This window comes from Cnephaeus nilssonii, assembly GCF_951640355.1.
Source record: "Cnephaeus nilssonii genome assembly, chromosome: 6".
Taxonomy (NCBI): domain Eukaryota; kingdom Metazoa; phylum Chordata; class Mammalia; order Chiroptera; family Vespertilionidae; genus Cnephaeus; species Cnephaeus nilssonii.
This window is the reverse complement of record NC_137077.1, coordinates 41,811,962-41,838,386: the sequence shown is the minus strand read 5'-3', so window position 1 is coordinate 41,838,386 and position 26,425 is coordinate 41,811,962. Positions and strand designations below refer to the sequence as shown.

Genomic DNA, 26,425 nt, shown 5'->3' with positions numbered 1-26,425 from the left:
GTATAGGCCACGCCAATGCCAGTTTGCAAACACAGAACCACTGAGAAGTCCTCAAGAAAGGCAAAAAAAATTCAAAATCATAAAAGCTTCCTCCTCCAAGTTCTTAAAATCTAACTTTTAATACATCACAATAAAAACCCAAGGGAGTTATTGTATAAATCCCACCAAAGAGAACTAGCTAATTAAGCAGTAGCTCACAGAGAGAAGCATGTAGGAAATTTAGCTGGTATTCCTTAAATGCTTAGACCAGTGATGGCGAACCTATGACACGCGTGTCAGCACTGACACGCGTAGCCATTTCTGATGACACGTGGCCACTGAGGCGGCCGCATGCCAAGGATGAAACATTTGCGAAATAATGTTTTTTCCTCAAAGTGACACACTACCCGAGTTATGCTCAGTTTTTTGGCGAAGTTTGACACACCAAGCTCAAAAGGTTGCCCATCACTGGCTTAGACAGCCTAAAAAATAAAATTAAAAACTAGAAAACTATAATTTAGAGGGCTAATCCAGCCCCTGATATAAATGAGTACCTAGATATATGGTAAATGATTAATAATAAATCTGAATGAGATAAAATCATTAACCTTTATCTTTAGTCAATTCAGACACCCATGTCAAGTGCTCTATGTAGACCATTATTTTTATAGAAACTTTAGCCAGTTCAACAACAACAAAATGAGTTTAAATATAATCTTAAAAATAACAATGAGTTGTTCCTGACAGAAAAAAATTTCATTACATTGTCTATATGTGTCAAATATAACATAAATCCCTTGCTCTTAACTTCTAGAAAAACTGGTGAAATTATGAAGAAGAGGAAAAAGTGACACCAAGTTTGCAGTGACACAGAAGCTGGTCAAGACTGGACAGTGAATTAAGGCCAAGAAAGCAGTCAAGAGCAGAGGCAGAGACAAAACGACTTTACAACTGAGGCAAAGCCAGCTTCAGTCAAAAAAAGCCTCTTAGGCTCTTCCTGCTGTGGCCGAGATAGCTAAGCAAGGGCCTGGAGACACACAGGCTTCTGGGGCCCTTAGGACAGTAGTGAGTAACATCTCTTCCTAATGTCCTGCAGACCAGAAAGGCTTTCTCAGCCCCCGCCCCCCGCCCCCCGCCCCCCGCCCCCCCCCCTCCACCCACACACACACACCTCACCTCTCTAGGGACATTTGGCAATGTGTGAAGATACTTTTTATTTCACAAGTGGGAGAGTTGCCTCTGATACATAGTAAACAGAGGCTAGGGATGCTGCTAAACATCCAGAAATGTACAGGACACAACAAATGTCAATTCCTGCTCTAGGCACAGTATTCCAACTCTGAAGCTCCAACAGTCTTAAAAAAGACATAACCCTAGAATCTTTTAACTTGTGGTATCATTAAGAAGTTTTCACACTAAGCAAGTTTAAAAGTTCTTGTAGACCTTAAAAATCAAAAATAAAATACCAATCATCACTACATCCCCAAATAATTCAGAGCATGGCTTATTTAGTCATTCCCTACTGTATTTCCATCGCACCTGGTAAATTCCACATGATCCTGTGACAGTGTCAGTCTACCCCCCACACCAAAAGCACCTACAGGAGCAAGTATCACAGCTTATTTATTTCTGAATTCTCAGGACCTACCTAGCTTGAGTCCTTTAAGTAAAAGGCACTCAAAAATTGGGTGAAAAGATAATCTGTTCTTTTACTGTTAGACTGCAATGAACTCCCCATCCTAGTCAGATAATCTATTCCTTGAAAGGAAATGAGAAGCTGAACCAATAAGCACAGCACATTAAAGGCATACTTGTAGGTTCAATTCGGGCACATAGCAGCTAGACACAGAAAAAAACTTTCACAAGCACTTGTTAATTTCTTACCTAGCATTTCCTTTACAAACAAAACATCAGCACTATGGCTATGCCAAGTATGGTGCCCAAGTATAGCCTTACAATCTATCTTGATTGTAGCTGCAGAAGGGCTAACTTAAGCAGCTATCAACTAATGTCAGTGTGCAGAAGCAAAGGAACACTGAAGGGTAGGGCAGGTGGCTTGGCATATAGCCACATATATTCATATATACCAAGTTCATGAAAGGGACAGACAGGCAAGAAGCAAAAGATAAAGGATGACATAGAAGGTAGCAGAAAGGGCACAGGAAAGGTAAAAAGAAACCCCCTGAACCTACTGTTGTACCTGTCAATGACTTGTCTAGTCTATAGATCTCAACCTTCTATGAGGTAACTATTGCTGACCGGGAATGGCTGGCCCGGGCACCTCACCCTTGAATCCCCTATTATCTGAGTCTACTGTTCAACTCTGGTTCCAACAGTAGACTACTGGAGCAGTTACACACTTTCCCTTCTATAACCTCAATCAATTCAAGCCCCCACCCTTTCACAACCCCAAATAAAAATCTAGCTCAAAACTCACCTCTTTCTGGCTTTCCTTCATTCTGCCGTTTGTAGGAAGCAGCAGCACGCACGGATTCTAAGGAAAGGTGGGCAGGGAGGAATTACTACCAGTAAGCACCTCTGCGCCCAGGAGGAACAAGAGAAGGACCCAGAAGTAGTAGTGATGAGAATAGGAACTTCTAAGCACTTGCTGGTGATCCTAACCTCTTTCCTAACCTGCCTTCAACTACAGCTGCCTGATCAGCCACCACGGAAGAGGAGTAACATAACAGGAAAAAATCTGCTTAAGATCCTAAGTGGACTGGGTCCAAGACCAACAACATGAAATATGAAGATGAGGCTAACCAAGGATAGCATGGGCAGACAGAAATGAGGAAAGGATCATAAAATAAGATACCAAAAATTGAAGATGAGATCATATCTTACTCTTAAGAGCCTAATCTAATCTCCTTATCTAATCTCATCCATAAAGTCAACATTCAAAGGATTGATTAAAGAATGACACCAAAATATCAAAAATGAATTATCATTAGCAATAAAAAAGAACACAGGATTTCATAGTAGTTATTTTGAAATGCTCTCAATAGGAAGCCTATTACTAGATCGTGCTATTTCTTTTTATACAAACTTTCTCATAGATGAATTTTCTTTTTCTTTTTATCCTCACCCGAGGTTATTTTTCCATTGATTTTTAGAGAGAGTGGCAGAGAGAGGGAAAGACAGAGAAATATGAATGTGAGTACTGCATGCGCCCCCACCAGGGCCTGGACTGGGTAGGAGCCTGCAACTGAGGTACGTGCCCTTGACCCGAATAGAACCCAGGACCCTTCGGTCCACAGGCCAATGCTCTATCCACTGAGCCAAACCGGCAAGGGTGATGAATTTTCTTTATACATAAATCCACACCTACTGTCTTTGTTGGATCCCTAATTATCTCATACCTAGAAGCATGTAAATATTTTATTAGCTTCCTGCAAACTCTTGATGCATATAGAATCAGCTTTCTAAATAGCCTAAATATTCTAGCAGAGATTCCCAGGTATCTTTGCAATAACATACAAATTCCATCTTCTATTATAGACCCCAAATTGCCAATTTTACCTTTTTTTCTGAGAAAGTAACACACCTTTTCTGAACCATTTTGGCACTGTCAGCACCTTGTATTAAACAAATGGTGCCCTCCTACTTTTGGAAGAATGTGGCTGAAGATGCAGTGTCCCTCTTATTGTTCACTGATCTATCATCAGGAAATTTGTGTTCCTCCTGAGCAGCTGATATGTTTTTACCCAAGGTACACTGTGAACACTATTACTGCTCATTTCCTCTTTGTCTTAGGCAAATCCTTAGTTCACCTACAGCAACTACTGAGAGCCTTATCATAGGCATTTATTTAATATACTAGAGGCCTGGTGCACGAAATTCGTGCACGGAGGGGGGTTGTCCCTCAGCCCAGCCTGTACCCTCTCCAATCTGGAACCCCTCTCACAATCCAGGACTGCTGGCTCCCAACTTCTTGCCTGCCTGCCTTCCTGATTGCCCCTAACCGCTTCTGCCTGCCAGCCTGATCACCCCTTAACCACTCTGCTGCCAGCCTGTTTGCCCCCAACTTCCCTCCTCTGCCGGCCTGGTCACCCCTAACTGCCCTCTCCTGCAGGGTTGATCACCTCCAACTGCCCTCCCTTGCAGGCTTGGTCCCTCTCAACTGCCCTCCCTTGCAGGCCGGGTGCCTCCCAACTGCCCTCCCTTGCAGGCCGGGTGCCTCCCAACTGCCCTCTCCTGCTGGCCATCTTGTGGTGGCCATCTTGTGTCCATATGGGGGCAGGATCTTTGACCACATGGGGGCAGCTATATTGTGTGTTGCAGTGATGATCAATCTGCATAGTACTCTTTTATTAGATAGGATAGAGGCCTGGTACAGGGTTGGGGCCAGCTGGTTTGCCCTGAAGGGCGTCCCGGATCAGGTGGGGGTTCCCTTGGGGTGTGGGGCAGCCTGAGCGAGGGGCCTGTGGTGGTTTGCAGGCCAGCCACGTCCCCTGGCAACCCAAGCGGAGGCCCTGGTATCTGGAATTTATTTTCCTTCTACAATTGAAACTTTGTAGCCTGGAGCGGAGCCAAGCCTGGGGCTTCCTCGGAGGTTGGCAGCCATTTTTATTGCGGTTATAATTGAAACTTTGTAGCCTTAAGCGGGTGGGCCCGGCCAGGGTGTGTGGAAAGCTTTGCTTCCCCTGTTGCCGGCAGCAACCCTGGCCTGCTCTCTCAAGCTCCATTCTGCCGCCATTTGTTTGAATTTGTTTACCTTCTATAATTGAAACTTTGTAGCTTGAGTGGAGGCTTAGGCCTGGCAAGGGCAGGTGGAAAGCTTGGCTTCCTCTGTTACCTAGGAAACCTTGCTCTCTGTGGCTGTAGCCATCTTGGTTGTGTTAATTTGCATACTCACTCTGATTGGATGGTGGCCGTGGCTTGTGGGTGTGTCAGAGGTATGGTCACTTTGCATATTTGTCTATTATTAGGTAGGATTACTAACTTTATTCTTATTTTCATTTAATTTTCCTTTTACATAAAAGCCTTCACCCATTTTCGTAATCCTATTTTATTAAGTGTTTATTTGTTAACCTGTCTCAAATTCTTTGTAGTTCAAGAAATAAGGACGGGGATGTTTTACAGGAGTGTCTGGAGTGTGAGGCTGGCTCGTGTTAGCTGGTGAGAGTGGAATGTCTGCATCTCTTCCAAACTGCAAGTTTAATGACTCCACATAGGTAGCCTGAAATCAGCCACAGTGGTAGCATTTACTCCATGGATATCGGCAAATATCACAAATCAGGTAGTTTTCCCCTCCAAAGAGTCAGTTTACTAATACATGCTGTTTATTGATTTCGATTCCAAATTTCAGAGACACTACAGGAATTACCACATTTAACTACAGAGTTCTAGCCATGCTGCCCTAAACAAGCTTGGACTATTTAATAAATTCTAATAGACTAGTAAAACCACCTAGTTGAAACTGGCTCAAATTACAGAATCATAAAAAAAAAAATCAAGTGGTTGTTTTAATTTTTTAAATTTTAGAGTATATTTTAATACAAAAGATAGTAGAAACAACCCCACTGTGCTTAAACTCTTCATCCCAGAGTTTCCAAGGATAGGTGTATATTAAAACCAAGAGTCTTGTCCTGGCCGGTGTCATCCTGCGCACCGAAAGATTGCAGGTTTGATTCTTGGTCAGGCACATGCCTGGGTTGTGCATGAGGCTGCCAATATATGTGTCACTATCACATTGATGTATCTCTTTCTCTCCTTCTCCCTTCCATTGTCTGTAAAGATCAACTAAAAACAACAACAAAACAACCAAGGGTCTTTCTTCTTGTCCTCTACTACAGCATATTAATGATTTCTAAACAAGGTTTTTTTAAATATTTTGCCATTTGGTTTTCATGCCTTTGTACTTCTGTGTTTATACTTCCTAACTACACCTTTCTCTTTCTTCTTTGTTGGTTATTGTTCCTCAAAGTGAGTGTTCCTAACCCCAGTTCTTTTTGCTCTGCTATTCTTATGTGGCTCCAATCTCTATAAATACCCATGTTTTTCAAATCTGCTTCTTTAATTTACATGTCTTTATTTCTAACTGACAGGATGCTACTCTTTAGCTATTACCTCAAATTCATCTCACACATGATCTTAGTAAGCAGCACTAACTCCCTGCTTGGGAGCAGAACAAACAGGCTCAACACATTTGTGCCTTTGCTGTGACTTGCTAAAGAAAATAAGTTCCAAATTAGGATAAAGGAAAGAAACCAGGAAAGAAAAATTCTGAATAGGGCAGTAAGGAAATCAGAATCCAAGTCCATATTTTGGTGAGTGAAAGAATAAATGGGAAGGAAGAAAATGAAGAGGAATTTCAAGTACTGGTTCCATAGACCAGGTATAAAGTTCTTTCCATGCAGATGAAATCAAAGCTAGAGAAGCAGATTATTATTCTAACAAACATTTAAAAGTTCTAAAAGAATGTAATATTTGGTGACTCTCTGAAATAATAGCTGATTTAAATATTAATAAAACAATATTTGATGACTCTTTAAAAATAAAAGCTATAAATTTGATATGGTCTTTCTAATGTGTTATCCGGATGAAAGCCATGATAAACCTAACCAGACTCATACAATCCTAATTAAGTGTTGTTATTGATAATCTATGAAAGAACAAAGGACACTACTAGAAAAAAAATCATCATTAAAGATCATAAAATTATGAATTCTGTCTTGCATATTGAGTGTCAGCCTATGAACCAGGAGGTCGAAGTTCAATTCCCAGTCAGGGCACATGCCCGGGTTTCCAGCTTGATCCCCAGTAGGGGGCATGCAGAAGGCAGCCGATCAATGATTCTTTCTCATCATTGATGTTTCTATCTCTCTCTCCCTCTCCCTTTTGCTCTGAAATCCAACAAAAATATATTAAAAAATAAAAACAACGCTCAGTTGATTGGAGCATCATCCCATACAACAAAAGGTTGTGGGTTGGATTTCTGGTTGGGGCATGCAAGGAAGACAACAGATCAATGTTTCTCACATTGATGTTTTTCTCTCGCTCTCTGAAGAAATCCATAAGCATATCATCGGGTGAGGATTAGAAAAGAAAATAAGGGGAGCGTGGGCCCAAAGTCAGAACTAAAAAACAGACACATGTTCAACCAAAGAACTTGTATGCATATATGCATAACCCATGGATACAGACAATAGGGTGGTAAAGGCCAGGGGCAGGGGCTGGAAGGGGTCAATGGGGGGGGGGGGGGGATATGTAATACTTTAAGCAATAAAGGTTTAAAAAGAAAGACAAACAGACATAGATCAACAAAAACAATAAATTTCCAAATCTTCCAGAGTAATGATATTTAAAAATTCAACCAAAATGTCACACTGCCTAATTCATATATGAGCATCACTGGTAAAGTTGACATTATAATCTATAGCAAATGTTTAGACTGAATTAACAAAGAGGCAGTTTATAATCACTGACATAATCATCCCAGGAGCCACAAAGCCTTTAATGTTTAAAAAAAAGGCAAGGCAATTTTTATGCCATTGTTTTGATAGAGGAAATGCTTTATAACTTGAATTTCAACAAAGTACCAAGTCTTCCATGAAATCCACAAGTGAAAGAAAGACAAGATTGGGGATCACAACTGGTTGAATAACAGCAAATAATGCAGATAAATGGCTGAAGTCCACAGAGAAAGGTCTCTAAAGTTTCTATATTAGGTCTTACCTTACGCTACTCTACAAAATTATTAATGATTAATATAAAACACATAATGCATACTTCATTTGCAGATAAAACAAAGCTATTTATCTGCTGCTAATATATAGGATCACTAAATGAGATTTTTAAACCTCTATGGAAGAAAATTATAAGCCAAAGTTAATTAGATGAAATTTAATATAACTAGATTTTTTTAATGCATTAACTATACACAAACAATTGCATCAGAAAAAGTACAGCTGAAGAGCATTTTAAGAATAAAATATAGGAAAATGGTTTAGGATTCAATTGTCTACAGTCTCAGTAAGGATCAGTAATGCAATGTGGTTGACAAAATAAAAGTTTACTTCTGGCATCACAACTTGAAAGGAACAGAAAAAAATTTAGCAAAGCAAAAGGTCCAAAAATCATGCCAAATAAAAGGAACAGCTGAAAGAACTAAATATATTTATACCTGAAAAACAAAAATCGAGAAGATTATGATGGGACTCTTCAAATACATAAAATGGTTATAATATAAAAAAATATTATCTTTATGGGTTTAAGATAAATAGCATTATGTACATGTTATAGGAAAATATTTTGTTTTAATTAAAGTGAGCTATACAAAGATGGAAAGGCTAGATTGTGATACATTAAACATCACAGGAAGTACTTAACAAAGAATGGGTATGAGTGACTAAACTTAGTGATCTCTGGTGCATTACAATGCTATAATCAATCCTAAACAAAAGATAAATAAAAGTTGAGCTAGGAAAACAATAGGATTCATTTGAAAAGGGGGAGTCAAATGGGAAAGTAAATATCCGAGAGAGCTGACAAATGGGGAGATGTTTGGTCAGATTAATTAGAATAAAAATAAACTTCAAGTAAAAATATTCAAGCCCGACCAGTGTGGCTCAGTGGTTGAGCATCAATCTATGAACCAAGAGGTTGTGGTTCGATTCCGGTGGTCAGGGCACATGTCCAGGTTGCAGGCTCGATCCCCAGTGGGGGAAGCTGCAGGAGCATGATGTTTCTCTCTCATTGATGTTTCTATCTCTCCATCCCTCTCCCTTCTCCTCTCTCTCTATAAAGTCAATAAAAACATATTTTAAAAAAATATTCAAAACAATTTTAACTAGAACAGTCTCATAAACAAAGGAAAAGGAAATGAGGTTAACTAGGACAACCCACCCTGGTGGCATGTAAATATGGATAACAAAAAGGAACAAAAAATAATATGGTAGTCACAGCTTTGACCAGATTAGTCCAATTAAGTTATAAGTAGAAGTCTTATACATGAAGCACATGATAAAAATAATTTGATTTAGGAGGATAATCAGTCTAAAGCAGAACAAAGTTCCATAGGTTTAACCCAAAAAGCCAAGTAAAAGAAATTTAATTAAGTGCATGTGTGCACGTGTGTGTTCGTATGCACATGTATAAGCTCAAAATGGGAAATAACTAGTTGAGATGAAAAAGGAGTAAAAATCATTCTGTGGCTTATAATTAAGCACATAACAGACATTAAATGCACAGAAGAATTATGAATAATTAGTCCTTAAATGGTTACCATGTGCCAGAGGTAGGTATTAGAATTATAGCAGTCAGTCTACTTCACAAGTTATATAAATTTCTAACCACAGTGCTAAACACCTGAAACTAATATAATATAGAATGTCAACTGTAATTGAAAAACAATTTTTAATAAAAAAATGGTTACCATGGCCAAACTAATAAGTGATTATTAAAATAAGTAAAATTACTCTGAAAAGTATGAAAAAGCAAAAAAAAGTTAAAGAATTAGCAAAATGATAAAATTAGCAAAATTATTTTTACCTGTTATTTATACAAACATTTTATATCTATGGCAAACCCTAGCTGGTTTAGCTCAGTGGATAGAGCAGCAGCCTGTGTACTGAAGGGTCCCAGGTTCGATTCCGGTCAAGGGCACATGCCCCGGTTGCAGGCTCAATCTCCAGTAGAGGGTGTACAGGAGGCAGCCGATCAAGGATTCTTATCATTGATGTTTCTCTCTCTCTCCCTCTCCCTTCCTCTCTGAAATCAATAAAAATATATGAAAAAAATAGAACTTAAGGTAATTTAAAAATTAAAAATAAAATCTATGGCAAAATTTTCATTTACATTAGAAAACTAAATTAATACAATACTGCTAATTAACCCAGTTTAAATGACTGATCATTGAAGGACCCTGTTTCTCAGTCCTTTTTTTTTTTTTTTTTAAGAAAAGCAAGGTAAGGTGCTATCAATATTTGTTACAATTAGATTTAAAGCAAAAGTTGGTATCATAAATATGTGAATTAATAATTACTTTTCCCATTTACTGATCAAAACAAGACTTCATTATCTTTTTGACAGATGATCTTATGCAACTATTCTGAAAACCATTTACATGAAAGGAGCATAGAAAAACATTTAATAGTTCAGCCCAGCCATGGCCAGCATGCTCAATGGATAGAGCATTATCTAATTCACCCAATAACTATCATAAATAACTTAACAGCCTTAGTATAAGCTGTCAGGTAAGAATTTCAAGCCTCCATTTTACTCATGCTTTGTTTGAAAGGCTTCATAATCAGTTTCCCATGATACTTTCCTCCTCTTAATCAAATCATTAATAGATTTGGATTTAAGTCATATACATACAAAAACTATGTTCCTAGAAGGTATCTGGCTAATTTTGGATATTTCTGGCTGTGCGTGTGAGCATGCATTACAACTTTCAGATAGTTTTTCTCCTTGATGGAGAGAAGGGTGGTAGGAGAGAGGGAGGAAATATCAGACTGTTAACACTGAACTCCAGAATAAAACTGTTACCTGGAACTATTCTGAAAACATTTTAAGCACTCAGACATATGTGTGTGACCATTCATACACATGTAATTAAAAAAAATTTTTTGGAAGCCCCACTCTATCTAGCTCTGAAAATAGTAAACAATTGATAAATGTTTCTTAAATACAGGAATCCAGCAACAGCTCCAATGGAGACATTCTGATAACCTGAAGTGATTTTCCATCCATCTTAACACCCAGGAGGCACAGACTGTTAAACTAAAAATGTTATTATTTGAAAAAAAACAGATAATAGAAAAGGAGTTAAAAAGGAAAAAAAAAATCCTAGACTTTTCTGATTTCTCGACTTATAATTCCTTATACCTAGTAGATACTTCTCCACTTACAGAAATCTGAAATGAAAGATAAGCCCAAATGTCATGTTCTCCCATCCCCAGAGTGAGAATCTCTCTTATTTTGACCTGCTCATGTTAGGTTATCTCATTTATGACATATTGATTCTTGTATCAGTTATATTTTACATATGCTATATTTACAAATTGATAAAGTTGTTACCAGTTGGGGGAAAATACACATACATATTCTAGTTCCTTGGTGACAGGGACATCTTTCTATCTAACACAGTGCCTTGAATATAGAAGGCAAGAAGAAATTTTTTGTGAATGAAATTTTTTGTGAATGAGCAGGTAGTAGAGTCTAGAAATATAATACAGGAAGATTTCATTTATTTATTCCCACACACACTACGCAACTCAGTCAGGATGACATTATTGCACAGAATGTCATGCTTGTCCAAATTTAAAGAAAACAAATTGAAGGTTGCAAAAGAATAAACATAAAAGTAGGTTTAACTCTAAATTCTATAAGGCTATACTTTATATTTAGGGAAAACCAGTGATATTTTTCATGAAAAATGTGCTGTCAGATATACAGAGATATTACCTGGTGACAAAAGATTAAAGAGGTTAGAACGGCACAAAATGGCAGAAAATCAGGAGTGTATAACCTTCCAACATGCTTATAATGCTGAAGAATTATAAGTGAAATATCATGTGGACTGCATCTTGAAATGGTTTAGAAAATGAGTGCCTGTGTATGTGTTTGTGTGGTGTTCATTAAACTATTCTTTCAATTTTTCTGTAAGTGAAATTTTAAAAAAGAAAACGTTAAAAAATATACCTTCTACAGCACCTATAAGGCAATCTGTCTTAGTACTGTCTCATCAGTGTAAAAGAAAAAGGAAAAGTTTTTAAAATACATACTTCTATGTTGAGACTGATGGAAAGAGTAAGTTTTGCTTCTTTCTGGAGAGTAGCTTCTACTACTGACACTGGAGCCAGATCTGCTGTGTGGAGAATCCTTTCTGCCAACAGGTGATTCTCTTAAAAACGGAGTTTCTCTTTTATGAGGAGACCGGTCCCTCACATAATGGGAAGTGTGGAAACTTTTTCTTCTAAAGCCATCTCTCACGTCCCTTTGAAAAGAAAAGAGGTTAATTATATCCTTTACCCCACATATCCACAATGGCAAAAGCTCTGAATACCAGCTACTCTTCAAGTAATCTTGGTTCCCTTTTCTACCACCACCTAATTTCTGAAGTCAGCCCACAAAATGAAACTTTATCAGTGAAATATGTTTTAGAATGCATCGTTTTTTCACAGTTTGGGATAGAACCAGGTGGTAAGTGTAAAAGTTACTTTATTTTAAGCAAGCACAGTAATTTTAAAATGTGAAAACAATACAGTCAAATAGCTTCTACATCTTTTTGCCATTAAAAATATACCACCCAGCTATCATATTCTCAGACACCTAAAGGATGCCAAAGACTTCCCAAGTGAGATACTTCATGGCCTATTATCGCCTTCCAAGTACAGTATATACTGATTTTCAAATGGTGAAATTTTGCCCCCACATGACAATTTGGCTATACCTACAAACATGTCTGTTATCACAATTAGAAAGGAAGGGCTACCACTGGTGGATGGAGACCAGGGATGTTGCTAAACCCTACATTGCCCAGGATAGCTCCCACACACACAACAATAAACTATCTTACCGAAAATGTTAATAATGATAAGGCTGAGAAACCCTGATATATGCTTATTAAGTCATTGTTTTCTAAATTTGTATTCTTATCTCTAAAAACCAACTTTTTATAATCACTTTTATTTTTACAAACTAGAGGCCCGGTGCACGAAATTCGTGCACGGAGGGGGGTTGTCCCTCAGCCCAGCCTGCACCCTCTCCAATCTGGGACCCCTCGAGGGATGTCCGATTGCCCGTTTAGACCGGATCCCGGAAGGATCGAGCCTAAACAGGCAGTTGGACATCCCTCTCACAATCCAGGACTGCTGGCTCCCAACCACTCACCTGCCTGCCTTCCTGATTGCCCCTAACCGCTTCTGCATGCCAGCCTCATCACCCCCTAACCACTGCCCTGCCAGCCTGATTGCCCCTAACTGCCCTCCCCTGCAGGCCTGGTCACCCCTAACTGCCCTCCCCTGCAGGCCTGGTCACCCCTAACTGCCCTCCCCTGCAGGCCTGGTCTCCCCCCAACTGCTCTCCCCTGCAGGCCTGGGTCCCCCCCAACTGCCCTTCCCTGCAGGCCCAGTCGCCCCCAACTTCCCTCCTCTGCCGGCCTGGTCAACCCTAACTGCCCTCCCCTACAGGCATGATCACCCCCAACTGCCCTCCTTTGCAGGCCTGGTCCCTCCCAACTGCCCTCCCCTGCTGGCCTGATCGTTCACAACTGCCCTCCCCTGCTGGCCTTATCCCTCCCAACTGCCCTCACCTGCTGGCCATCTTGTGGCAGCCATCTTGTGTCCACATGGGGGCAGCCATACTGTGTTGGAGTGATGGTCAATTTGCATATCACTCTTTTATTAGATAGAATAGAGGCCTGGTGCACGGGTGGGGGCCAGCTGATTTGCCCTGAAGGGTGTCCTGGATCAGGGTGGGGGTTCCCTTGGGGAGTGGGGCGGCCTGGGCGAGGGGCCTGTGGTGGTTGGCAGGCCGGCCATGGCCCCCTGTGACCCAAGCGTAGGCCCTGGTATCTGGGATTTATTTATCTTCTATAATTGAAACTTTGTAGCCTTCAGCGGAGGCCAGGGCAGACCAGGAAGTTGGCTTCCTCCATCGCCAGGGAAACCCAAGCCTCCTGCTCGCTCCATGGCCGCAGCCATCTTGGTTGGGTTGATTTGCATACTCACTCCTGATTGGCTGGTGGGCATGGCTTGTGGATGTAGCGGAGGTACGGTCGATTTGCATATTATTCTTTTATTAGATAGGATTAAACTTCTTTATTAAGTAATATCATTAACTCAAAGTAGGAAGCAAGCCTAACTAGCAAAACTATAAAATCAAAACTATCTTTAAAACACAAAGTAGCTTGGCCAGCGTGGCTCAGTGGTTGAGTGCCAACCTATGAACTAGGAGGTCACGGTTCGATTCCAGGTCAGGGCACATACCCAGGCTGCGGGCTCCATCCCCAACGTGGGGCATGCAAGAGGCAGCCGATCAAAGATTCTCTCTCATCATTGATTTTTCTCTCTCTCTCTTCCTCACTGAAATCAATTAAAAAAAAACAATAAAGCAAATGAAAATTATTGAACTATTAAGACTTGGGCTTCTATTTAAAAGAACATGTGGAATCAGACAGGTTTTAATTGAAGATTTAGCAAATGTACCTTCATATTAAAATTAAAAAACTTTAGCCCTAGCTGTTTTGGCTCAGTGCATAGAGCGTCGGCCTGTGGACTGAAGGGTCCCAGGTTCAATTCTGGTGAAGGGCACATGCCCAGGTTGTGGGCTCGATCCCTAGTGGGGGACGTGCAGCAGGCAGCTGATCACTGATTCTCATCATTGGTGTTGCTGTGTCTCTCTCTCCCTCTCCCTCTCCCTTCCTCTCTGAAATCAATAAAAACATATTTTTTAAAAATTAAAGAACTTTAAATTTCAGAAGAATGCTAAAAGACAAAGTAATGGCATGAAATTTCCAATGTTAAAAATAATTTCAGCATATTGACTAGCACTCCCCAATATGTAAGTAGGTTGTTGTCATTATCTGATTAGTATCCAAAATATATTGCCTTTATAGATACACTTAAGTTTCTCTGAGCAAAAAACAGTAAAAACTCATGATTAATGAACTTGAACAAAATACTAAAATAAAGAAATTCTAATATATTCAAGTTTAATCACTAAAACTACAGGAGTCACATCAACATCAGTGAGAGCCAGAGTGGCTGTACAGGTATTACACAGATTTTAGGAACTGTACCAGGTGCTAGGGACCTAATGGTGAACCAAATGCATGCAGTCTCTCCCACCACAGGACTCCCGGGTTAGTCAGAAAGGCTGTTATTAAAAAATAAAAATAAAAAATAAAACATGTAAATACAATAAAGAGTGCATGCAAAGAAACTAACTGGTAACCTACTCAGTCCAGGCTAGAGACAGTGATAGCTTAGATACGGCAGAGCAAAAAAGGAGTCACAAATTTAACATGTACAAGAAGACACCTTGGAAGATTCAATGGCACATGATAAATGTAGTAAGTATGACAGGAAATGTTAAGCTGATTCCCAGAATTCTGGCGTTGATGGATTATTGAAATGAGAAAAGAAAACTATGAGAAGTAGGGATGGCATGGGGGAATCCACATCTTAGATTCGAACATGCTAATTTGAAACCTCATGTAACCTCTTGGTAGGCAACTAGAGATACTGATGCAAAGACCCGAAGAGATTTTGGTTATAACAATAAATTTGTCCGTAGATAGGCAGTATTTAAGCCTTGCGTATGGATGAAAACAAAGGATAAAAAGAGTAGAAGGTCCAGAATTTGGGGCTAGAAAACTACCACCTGAGAGAGAAATGGGCAGTCTGAAAATGAAAGATGGTCACAGAAACATGAAGGAAAGGGGTAAGTTACCAAGAGAGCCGAGGGGAGAGTGCTCCAAGGGGAGAAGAAAGGTCTCACACTGCAATAAAATGAGCTCTTACTGTGAACTTACTTTGGGGATGGAGAGGAGCAGGCCCATATTGAGAGAAAAGATTGCCTACTTTCTCTCGGGAGAAAAGGAAAGAAACTCTGAGCTACAGTTTCCTGGTCCTGACGCCAGATGGCAGTAAAATCACAACAGAATAAATTGTTCAGAACTATCCATGGCCTGGATACACTTGGGGAAAATACATGTCAGATTTCAATATCTCAGAGCAAAGTAATGTCTCCTCCCCTTCACATCAACCTCTCCTATTGCCAATAGCATTAAGTAAAAACATCACAATTGGGCCCATCTGGTTTGCCTCAGTGGACAGAGTGTCGACCCGAGGACTGAAGGGTCCCGGGTTCAATTCCGGTAAAGTACCTCGGTTGCAGGCTCAGGGAACATGCTGGAGGCAACCAACACTGATGTTTCTCTCTCTCTCTGTCTCTCCCCATCCCTGCTACTAGCTCTAAAAATCAATGGAAAAATACCCTTGGGTGAGAATTTAAACACACACACACACACACACACACACACACACACACACACATCACAATTGGTATTCTCTAACATAAGTATCCTCTTTGATAAAGTGGTAATATTAGCCATCATTTATTCATGTGTGTGTATGTATATATATTTTTTACATCTACACCTACATCCCAATATATGAAAATAACTATGAAGAACTACCCTGACTCTGAAGAAGCTTAGTATCAGATTGGGAGAATGGGACATAAATGTTCCAGAGGGCTAGTACTGTAATTCAGAAGAGAAATGTATATTAGATGGGAAACCTGTAAGTTTTTAAAGATGAAATTTAGATCAACATTGTTTCAAGCCTCAAATATACTAACCGCATTTGAAAAGTAAAGAATCATAGGTGAAATTTTAGTATTTTTTACTTAACCCAATTTATTCAAAATATTATCAATATGTAATCAATATTAAAATTTTGGTGAGATATTTAATATTCTCTTATTTTTTTAAAATCCTTACCCAAGGATATGTTTTACTGATTTGAGAGAGGGAGGAGAGACAAAGGAAGAGAAACATTGATGTGAGAGAAACAGCGATAGGATACCTCTCGTATGTGCCCCAACCTGGGACCAAACCCGCACGTGCCCTCACGGGAAATCCAGAGTCAAATTTGTGACCTTTTGGTGTATGGGACAATGCTCCAACCAACTGAGCCACACTGTCCAAGCTATATTCTCTTTTTCATTGTAAATCTTGAAAATCTGTGTATTTTATACTTACAGAACATCTGTGTGAACTGCCATATTTCGAGTGCTCAATAGGCACATTCAGCTAGTGGTCCCCATTTTGAACAGCACAAATTTAGGTGGTGGAAAAAGTATTCTAAGCTTCAAGAAAAAGCAGAGCAGAATTAAAGGGTATTATGCAAACAAGAACAGAGTAGTCAGAACAGTGAAAAAAATTTAAAGGCAGTGACTTAAAAGCATAGGAAGGAAGGGAAAAGAAAGTATTATCAAATACTGCAGAAGTTGGAAGAGATCTCTGCATTTAAGACCTAGGAGTCATATGACCAGTGACTGGGCTGTCCAGTGAAGCTTTGGAAACCAAAGCACATTAGAAAAAATTAAGACATTTTTTAAGCCATTACTTTTCTGTCAACAAAATTTGACAGAGGGAAGAAGAGAGAGAACTGGGACAATATTTTGAGGGAAGGAGCTTATTTGATCACATCTGGAAATGGAGCAAAAGGGTTAATTTCCTGTAGAAGGAGAAACTCATAATTTAAGACTCAAGAATGTTACTGATAAGGAAGAAGCCAAAAATCAACAGGAGAAAATGAGACAAACAGAAGAGAATGGCACTGAAGGAAAGAAGAGACGAAAATGAAAAGGATAAAGAGGAAAATTCTTATTTCCCGAAGAGAAAATATGAGAAATCTCATCTCAGAAGGGCTTTATCTCAGTAAAGTAATTCTAGAAGTCATCAATAGGAAGTAAACAAAGTAAGAATGTGACAGAAGCTTGAGGCAGAGTAGCAAGTTTTGATCTCTACCCTTTGAGGGAAAGTACTAATTAGAACAGTGTTCCTCAAAATGCAGTCTCCAGGCTTGCATCAGCATTACCTGAAGGTGATAGAAATGCCCATTAAGGGGCATGAAATCATACCTACTGAATCAGAATTTCTGTGAGACCAGGATTCTGGGCTTTAACAAGACCCTCCGGGTGATTCTCATGCACACAAAATTGAGAAGGTTCTCCAAATAGAGAATCTCACTAACATGTAAGCGCTGTATATAAGGATGACATCGATAAGTCAGTGGTCGGCAAACTCATTAGTCAACAGAGCCAAATATCAACAGTACAATGATTGAAATTTCTTTTGAGAGCCAAATTTTTTAAACTTAAACTATATAGGTAGGTACATTGTTATTAACTTAATTAGGGTACTCCTAAGCTGGCCTTTGCTAAAAACTCAAGGGGCCAAAGAGCTGCATGTGGCCGTGAGCCGCAGTTTGCAGACCACTGCTCTAAGTCAAAAGCAGAAACTCAGAGCCCATGAAAGAGGCAGAACAATTCCCAAGGATGATTCTAGGATTTGACCATGCCTGCGGATAGCTAAAGATAAGAGCTGAAAAACATAAGACCAATCCCGACCTACTGTTAAAAGGTTATCATCCAATCAGGATAGAGAGGAATGGAGGGGAAGACTGTGAGCCAGAAATTATAATCATCGAGGAAGAAGGAATGGGATCCTGGAAATTTATCAGTGAGTACAAAGAGGAGGACAGGGTGGTATAAACGGGGATATGTGGCAATCAATGTCTGAAGATATGACATCTTTGACTGTACAAACTGGTGGGGTACAATGGTGCAGTCAAGAAATACAAAAGTGCTAACGATAGGAGTACAATTCAAACTGAACATAAAAGGAGTTACAGAAAAAATAGTTGACTATGAGAATGTTGACAGTGTTTACCTTCAAGATACTGTACCCTGAGGCAACTACTGAAGGCAAACTTATTGACATAAAAGACGAAAGTGAGCCCTAGCCAGTTTGGCTCAGTGGATAGAACATCAGCCTGAGGACTGAAAGGTTCCGGGTTCAATTCCAGTTAAGGGCATGTACCTCAGTTACAAGCTCGATCTCCAGGGCACCTGTGGGAGGCAACCGTTTCTTTCTCTTTGTCTCTCCCCCTCACTTCCACTTTCTCTAAAAATCAATGGAGTCCTAGCCAGTTTGGTTCAATGGATAGAGCATCGGCCTATGGACTGAAGGGTCCCAGGTTCAATTCTGATCAAGGGCACATGCCCAGTTGTGGGCTCAATCCCCAGTGGGGGGCATGTAGGAGGCAGCCGATCAATGATTCTCTCACATCATTGAAGTTTCTCTCTCTCTCTCCCTTCCTCTCTGAAATCAATAAAAGTATATTTTTTAAAATGGTATGTAGAGGAAGCAAACTACTATAAAATAAACATATTTTTAAAAATAATTATGATAAAAACTAATAAAAATCAATGGAAAAATATCCTCAGGTGAGGATTAACTACAAAAAAAAGATGTGACCAAAAGAATGAAATGTGCCAGAGGAAGAGAGATGAACAAAATTCTTCACATTAAAGGAACTCTCAGAGGTATTTCACAATGAAAAGGCAAAGATAAATGTTGGAAACTGATCCAACCTTAGAATGCAGTATGACAGTTCACCAAGGCATAAAAAAGATGTTTGTTCTGTATCTTAAGTTATACAATGAGATGGCACCAATCTAATAAGCTTTGTACAAAGAAATAAAACTCTTTAACTCTCATTGTTTCTAATGTGTTAAATTACAGTGTACTAAATAAGTATTTAGGTTTATCTTTTTTCATTTCCCTGTACATTTCTAATTGACAGTTTGTTTTGACAAAAAATTGTAAAAGACACAAATGTAATTTTTCCCATTGACTTTTAATATTGCTTTGTGAGAATAATGATCACCTACGTGGAGGAGGAGGAAAGTAATTGAGCAGGGGTATAAAGAAGCTTCTAGATACAAGTAATATTCTATTTCTTAACCAAATTGTGGTTACACTTATGGTAATTCATGGAGCTGTACACCTTGATGTGTAATTTATGTATGTTTATTAAAAAGAAAAGTGCCTATTTCTTCTAAAAATGTGATATAGAAAAAATATCGTTCCTTATTTAACATGATCTGAAAAGATTTTTTAAGGAAAATGAACAGAACTTTTAATCTTTGAGAAAATAATTTTCACTAATATTTATTTTATGAAAACACAAATTGTGAGACCAACTATTGTCAGAAAATCATTAGTACATTTTAATGATTTCTTTTGAACATACAAATAGCATAGGATTGCATGACAAGCCCAAAAGAAGTGAGCCTTGTCAATTTCAGCTACTATCATCTGGTGTTAGGTCAGCTACCCAGAGGACCACTAAGAAATCAGTGCAATGTGATTAGGTTCCTCCAATTCAGGATAATCGTCTGCAAAGGCAAATCTTCCAAGAAATCATCCAACTTCCTATATTTTTGCTATTTATTTTTCCATTATTCAGAAAAATGCTATCTTAACACAGCAACTCTTAACCTTCAACATCACTACCAAGTATTATGATTCTTTTTACCCACTCTATAGGAAAAGTCAGTGAACAGATTCACAACATTTTATAAATAAAACATTAAAAAATAACCCTTTATAATAAAAATATTGTTTTTCTTCCATAGTTTTTCTTAAATCTTTAGAGTCTGCTACTGTATCTATGCAACTAAACACTATCAAATGACTAATCTTCTTACATAATAAAAAGGTAATATTTAAATTACCATCACTCCGCTACGCCCATGATTGGGCCAGCGGGTGACACAGGGGGTGGGACTCGGGGTGGCTGGGGTGGTGATTGGGCCGGCAGGACGCTGAGCTCGCGTTGCCAGCGGCGACGCGAGCTCAGCGTCTGCGCCATGGCTGTGCTGCGGCACAGACAGGCCTCTGGGGCAGCGAGCCGAGCCGGCGTTTTGGAGGTTTGGAGGCGGCGGCGCGGCTCCCCGGGGAGGAGTCTGGCGGCAGTTGGGCCGCAGGAGCACGTGGCGGCGGCCCCAGCCTTCCTGGGCAGGAGGCAAAGGCAAGACCCTGGCCTGGGCTCCGGCCGCAGGAGGACCACGCCCCCGCCCCGCCTCGCCCTAGGGGCCCAGGGACTTCGGAGCTGCCGACCAGCGGACAGACAGCTTACATGTGCATGATTAAATCATGCACTGGGCTTCTAGTGAACAAATAAACACAAAATGGTTATTAATAGAAAAATGTTGTCTTCCATTGTCCTTCTGTGCAACTCATGATTTTAATTCTATACTACACATTTAAGACATTTTCTATTAAATTTTTTACATTTCATTTAAAAATACTTAGCCCTAGCTGATTTGGCTCAGTGGACAGAACGTTGGCCTGTGGACTGAAGGGTCCTGGGTTCAATTCCCAGTCAGGGCACATGCCCAGTAGGGGTAATGCAAGAAGCAGCCAATCAATGATTCTCTCTCATCATTGGCGTTTCTATCTTTCTCTCCCTCTCCCTTCCTCTCTGAAATCAGCCAATCAATCAATCAATAAACAAATGATTGTTGATAATTACTAGATTTAAAATAAATAAATAAAAATATTTATATTTCATAAAGTTCAAGCCAAAGATACCATTACCTCGAGGCTTACCTCAATTTCTGCTACTTCAACAAAACACCACTAGTACATTCAAGAAATACTTCTAGCCTGGCCAGCATGGCTCAGTGGTTGAGCATTGACCTATGTATGAACCAGGAGATCACGGCTCGATTCCCGGTCAGGGCACACGCCCAAGTTGTGGACTGGATCCACGCTAGGGACATGCAGAAGGGCAGTCAATCAATGACTCTCTCTTATCATTGATGTTTCTTTCTCTCTCTCTCTCTCTCTCTCTCTCTCTCTCTCTCTCTCTCTCTCTCTCTCCCCCCCCCTCTTCCTTCCTCTCTAAAATCAATAAAATATTTTTAAAAAAAAGAAGAAATACTTCTACATCCAAAAATTAAGAATTAAGTTGACTGCTAAAAAAAAAAAAAAAAAATGTAGAAAAACCAGACAAAATTATTTTTTAGCAAACTGCTCAGAGTCATCAGAGCTAAGAATTCTGTAAAGAACTATGGAATCAATAAAAGGGGTAGAAAGCCCAGAGAGTGGGGCTTATCTTTTAGGGGCTGCTTTTCCCTATATGTACCTGCCAATTTCAGAAGCAGCAGCTGAGAGGATGAAAAGTTGAGAAATAATTTTGATAGCTTCAAAGGATTATAATATAAAAATAGAGTCCAGACCTTACCAGGGAAGGAGGGTTGGAACCCCAAAGGGCCACAAAAGAGCAGGGTAAACTGGAAATAGACTAGCCTGGCTTCATATGACCTAAATTCCTTAAGGTAACCTTGGATTGCTAGTGACTCTAACCCTTCGTTTGAAATACTCAGAGGTTTCTTGATCATTAAGATTCCTTAAATTTATTTCAGATATAAAATCCTATTTTAACAAAAAACAACAACTAAAATCACAGAAGTAAAATAAATTTAAGCGAGACATTCTTAACTATAGAACTGTTTCCAAAAAAACTGTACAAACTAAAACAAAGCCACATAAACAACTGTCACTGAGTACTTAAAATGCAAAACATGAAACCTCTGTAGATTAGTTTTCCCCAAAAAATTAAAAGGGAAATTATCAATTGATAGAAATATCACAACTTTATGCATACTATTTTTATTTTGAAAATGTGTTAGTCCCGCCCTAGCTTGTTTTGCTCAGTGGATAGAGCATCAGCCTCTGGACTGAAGGGTCCCGGGTTCAATTCCAGCCAAGGGCATATGCCCAGATTTCGAGCTCAATCCCCAAGTATGGGGCGTGCAGGAGGCAGCCAATCAATGATTCTCTCTCATCATTGATGTTTTCTTTCTCTCTCTCTCTCTCTCTCTCTCTCTCTCTCTCCCTCTCCCTCTCCCTCTCCCTCTCCCTCTCCCTCTCCCTCTCCCTCTCCCTCTCCCTCTCCCTCTCCCTCTCCCTCTCCCTCTCTCCCTCTCCCTCTCCCTTCCTCTCTAATATCTATAAAAATATATATGTATATTTTAAAATGTGTTAGTCCTTCCTTGGCCAGTGTGGTAAAGTTGGTTAGAGCGTCGTCCTATGTACTGAAGGGTCGTGGGTTTGATTCCCAGTCAGGGGACATACCCAGGTTGTGGGTTCAATCCCCAGTTGGGGCGTATACGGGAGACAACTGATCGATGTTTCTCTCTCACATCAATGCTTCTCTCTCCTTCCTTCCCTCTCCCTGGAATCAGTGAAAAACAATCCTGGGATGAGGATTAAAAAAAAAAAAAATGTGTTAGTCCCAACACTCATGATTATCTATAAAATTCAATCAACATCAACTAGTATAACTTTCTTTATGCAAGTATTATACTGATTTTAAAGAAAGAATTTTGTTTATTTTAACAATTACCCTGAAACATGCTAAACAGCAATAGGATAGTAGAAACTGGGGCACATTCTTAATGCCATTTCAAAAATCAGAGGGTAGAAACTTTGCACTGCAACTACTGCAAAGTTCCATTTACACAATAAAACCTACATTTAAAGTCTTCAAACTATGTTTTTAGCTATGTTGAAAATGAGGATAAATGCATGATATAATGGTTTCAATACAATTAATTATCAGGCAAATCAAAAAGAGCCTTTGAAGAAATACAAATAACAGTACAACTGGAATGCTGACTATAAAGATTTTTTTTTTAAAGCCATACTTAACTGAACTAATATTTTTTATTTTCAAAAAAACAGTAAGAGTTGGGACAGCATCTAGGGCTGTATCACAAACATTTCAGCCATAATGCTGGACACACGCAGGAGGCAAAGTTACCTGGAGAACGGAATATGGGAAGAACTAGTGCCCTATAATGCACTGTTCCTCAGAATGTAGTCTTGAAACTACCTGCACTATATTTACCTTGAATGTTGGTTGCAAAAGCTGATTTATGAAGCTCAGAATTCTCACCTATTAATATGCATCCCCTCAAGGTAATTCCAGCCCATCACATCAGTCAAACCAGACAAGTTGTGATGGACTCCTAAGTTTAAGCAGACGTATGTTTACCAGTTAAGAGTAAAATTTAATAAAGTAGGAGGTAGGGATGTAAGAGGAGAGAAGAAAGGGGAGAAAGACAGCATTTCACTTCTTATCTGGAACCTCATTTTTCTTTCCTTCCCACATCCAACACAAATATTCCAAACAAAATACCGACTACTTCATTTCTAGTCAACATGAACTTCAAAAAGGAATAAAGATTGCGGGAATCATTTGAAAAAGCAGCTAGTAGAAAAAACTTAAGAATAAATTTAAACCTCATGTATCTTCTTTTAAATGTGGAAACTTTAGAACCAAGGTGCTGTGACTTAAGTGAAGTGAGTTCCCACATTACCTTTTATTCTACACTGCCCACAAAAATGAATGTCTTGCAGCAGAATTGTGATTAGAAGTTTGATGACCAAGTCCAGAGCCCTTTTCACAAAACCACATCTTTACACTTAAAAGTATTCTAGGCATAGATGTGGACTAAGAGATCCCCCAGCTAGAATAGAGATCTTACCTCTAACACATAAAACACTGAGTACTGTTACAGAGATAAGATAAACTTAAATTGCTACAACAAAAATACCCCAAAATGCAGGGTTCAGTCACTACACAAAAGAAGTCTAGCTACCATCAAACAGTCTAGGGCAGGCACGCCAGGGTGAGAGACTCCACTCCATGCAATCATCCAGAAACCCAGGCTGACCACTCTGTTTCAACATGTGGCTTCCAAGGCCACGGGTCTGCTGTCATTCCACCCCAGAACCCACCCGGCAACATGGGAAAAGGTAAATGTGCGTGGAAGAACACATACAGAAGCAGAACTCCTATTTATATTTTACTGGAGGTAAATTAATCCTATGGCCACATCTAGATGGGAGGAAGGCTGGGAAATATAGTCCACCTATGTGACTAGGATGTGTGGAGAAACATCGACTGGTTACCTCACGCACACACCCCAACTGGGGACCAAACCTGCAACCTGAGAATGTGCCCTAACCTGGAATTGAACCTACGACCTTTCAGTGCATGGGATGATGCTCTAACCACTAAGAAACACCAGCTGGGTGCTACCACAGTATTTTGTTTATTTCCATTTTCATGAAGTATCTTTTTCCATTCCTTTACTTTCAGTCTGTGTCTTTCCATCTGAAGCGAATCCCTTACAGATAGCATTATGTAAGGGTCTTTTTCTTTTTAACCATTCAGCCACTATATGTGTTTTGATTTGAGCATTTAATACATTTACTTGCATTTAAAGTAATTGTTGATAGGTATGTATTTAATACCATTATTCATATAATTTACTTTATCCTTACCTAAGGATATATTTTATTGATTTTAAAAGAGAGAGGGAGAAACATTGATGTGAAAGAAACATCAATAGGTTGCCTCCCATACACACCCCAACCGAGGATCAAACCCACAACCTAAGTATGTGCCCTGGTCAGGAATCAAACCCACAACCTTTTGGTGTGCAGGACGATGCTCCAACTAACTGAACCACCTAGCCAAGGCCTTTCTATTTTTTTATCTTTTTCTTCTTCTTCCTTCTTAAAGACTGTTTACTATTTCTTATAATACTGGTGATGAATTCCTTTAGCTTTTTCCTTTTTTTTGTCTGGGAAGATCTTTATCTGACCTTCAATTCTAAATAAGATCTTTGCTGAGCAAAGTAATCTTGGTTGTAGGTCCTTTGCTTTTCATCACTTTAAATATTTCATGCCTATACCTTCTGTCCTGAAAAGTTTCTGTTGAGAAATCAGCTGACAGTCTTATGGGAGCTCCCTTGCAGGTTACAAACTACTTTTCTCTTGCTGCTTCTAAGATTCTCTCTTTGTCTTTAACCTTTGGCATTTTAATTATGATGTGTCTTAGTATGGGCCTCTTTGGATTCATCTTGTTTTTGTTTGAGACTCTGTGTACTTCCTGGACATGTATGTCTCTTTCCAGTGGTCGGCAAACTCATTAGTCAACAGAGCAAATATCAACAATACAATGGTTGAAATTTCTTTTGAGAGCCAAATTTTTTAAACTTAAACTTCTTACAACGTCACTTCTTCAAAGTAGACTCGCCCAGGCCGTGGTATTTTGTGGAAGGGGCCAAAGAGCCGCATGTGGCTCGCGAGCCACAGTTTGCCGACCATGGTCTCTTTCCTTCAGAAGTTTAGGGACATATTCCGACATTATTCTTTCAAATACGTTTTCAATTCCTTGCTCTCTCTCTTCTCCTCCAGCATCCACATGATGTAAATGTTGGTATGCTTGAAGTTGTCCCAGAGGCTGCTTATACTATACTCTCATTTTTAAATTTTTTTTATTTTTGCTGTTCTGACTGGGTGTTTCCTGCTTCCTTCTCTTCCAAATCTCCTTATCTTCTGCTTCATTTACTCCACTGTTGATTCTCTATAATGTGTTCATTTCAGTTACTGTATTCTTCATTTCTGACTGATTCTTTTTTATATTTCCCATTTCCATTTTTATGTTTCCTATCTCTTTGTTGGAAGTTCTCACTAAGTTCTTCTATTTTTCCCCTAAGTTCATTGTGAATCCTTATAACCAGTGTTTTGAACTCTGAATCCAGTAGATTACTTGATTCCATTTTGTTTAGTATTTTTTCTGGAGTTTTGTTCTGTTCTTTCATTTGGGACGTTTGTCTCATTTTGGCTGCCTCCCTGTATTTGTTTCTATGTATTAGGTAGAGTTGCTAGGTCTCCCAGTCTTGGTAGAGTGGGTAGTAGGTGTCCTGTAGGCACAGACTCCCAAGTAACCCAAACTGGACGCTCCAGGTGTATTTCCCTTCTACACCCACCACCACCGTTTGGGCTGTGTGCATCTTCCTGTTGTAGTTGAGCCTTGATTATTGTTGGCACATCAATGGG

General features: G+C 39.5%; 1 protein-coding gene across 8 annotated transcripts in view; it reads right to left on the bottom strand.

Annotated features, from left to right (window-relative positions):
* The window catches only part of PPHLN1 (periphilin 1), a 108,754-nt gene that overhangs the window by 57,652 nt on the left and 24,677 nt on the right, over positions 1–26,425 (bottom strand). For 4 of the 8 annotated variants that reach the window (XM_079775616.1, XM_079775620.1, XM_079775617.1 and 1 more), the window contains 2 exons: positions 11,709–11,920; positions 2,417–2,473 (listed from right to left, as the gene is read on the bottom strand). In XM_079775616.1, the coding sequence (XP_079631742.1) occupies positions 2,417–2,473; positions 11,709–11,920 (269 nt within the window). The remainder of the gene's footprint in view (positions 1–2,416; positions 2,474–11,708; positions 11,921–26,425) is intronic. The other 4 variants (XM_079775618.1, XM_079775622.1, XM_079775619.1 and 1 more) reach the window with 1 other exon arrangement.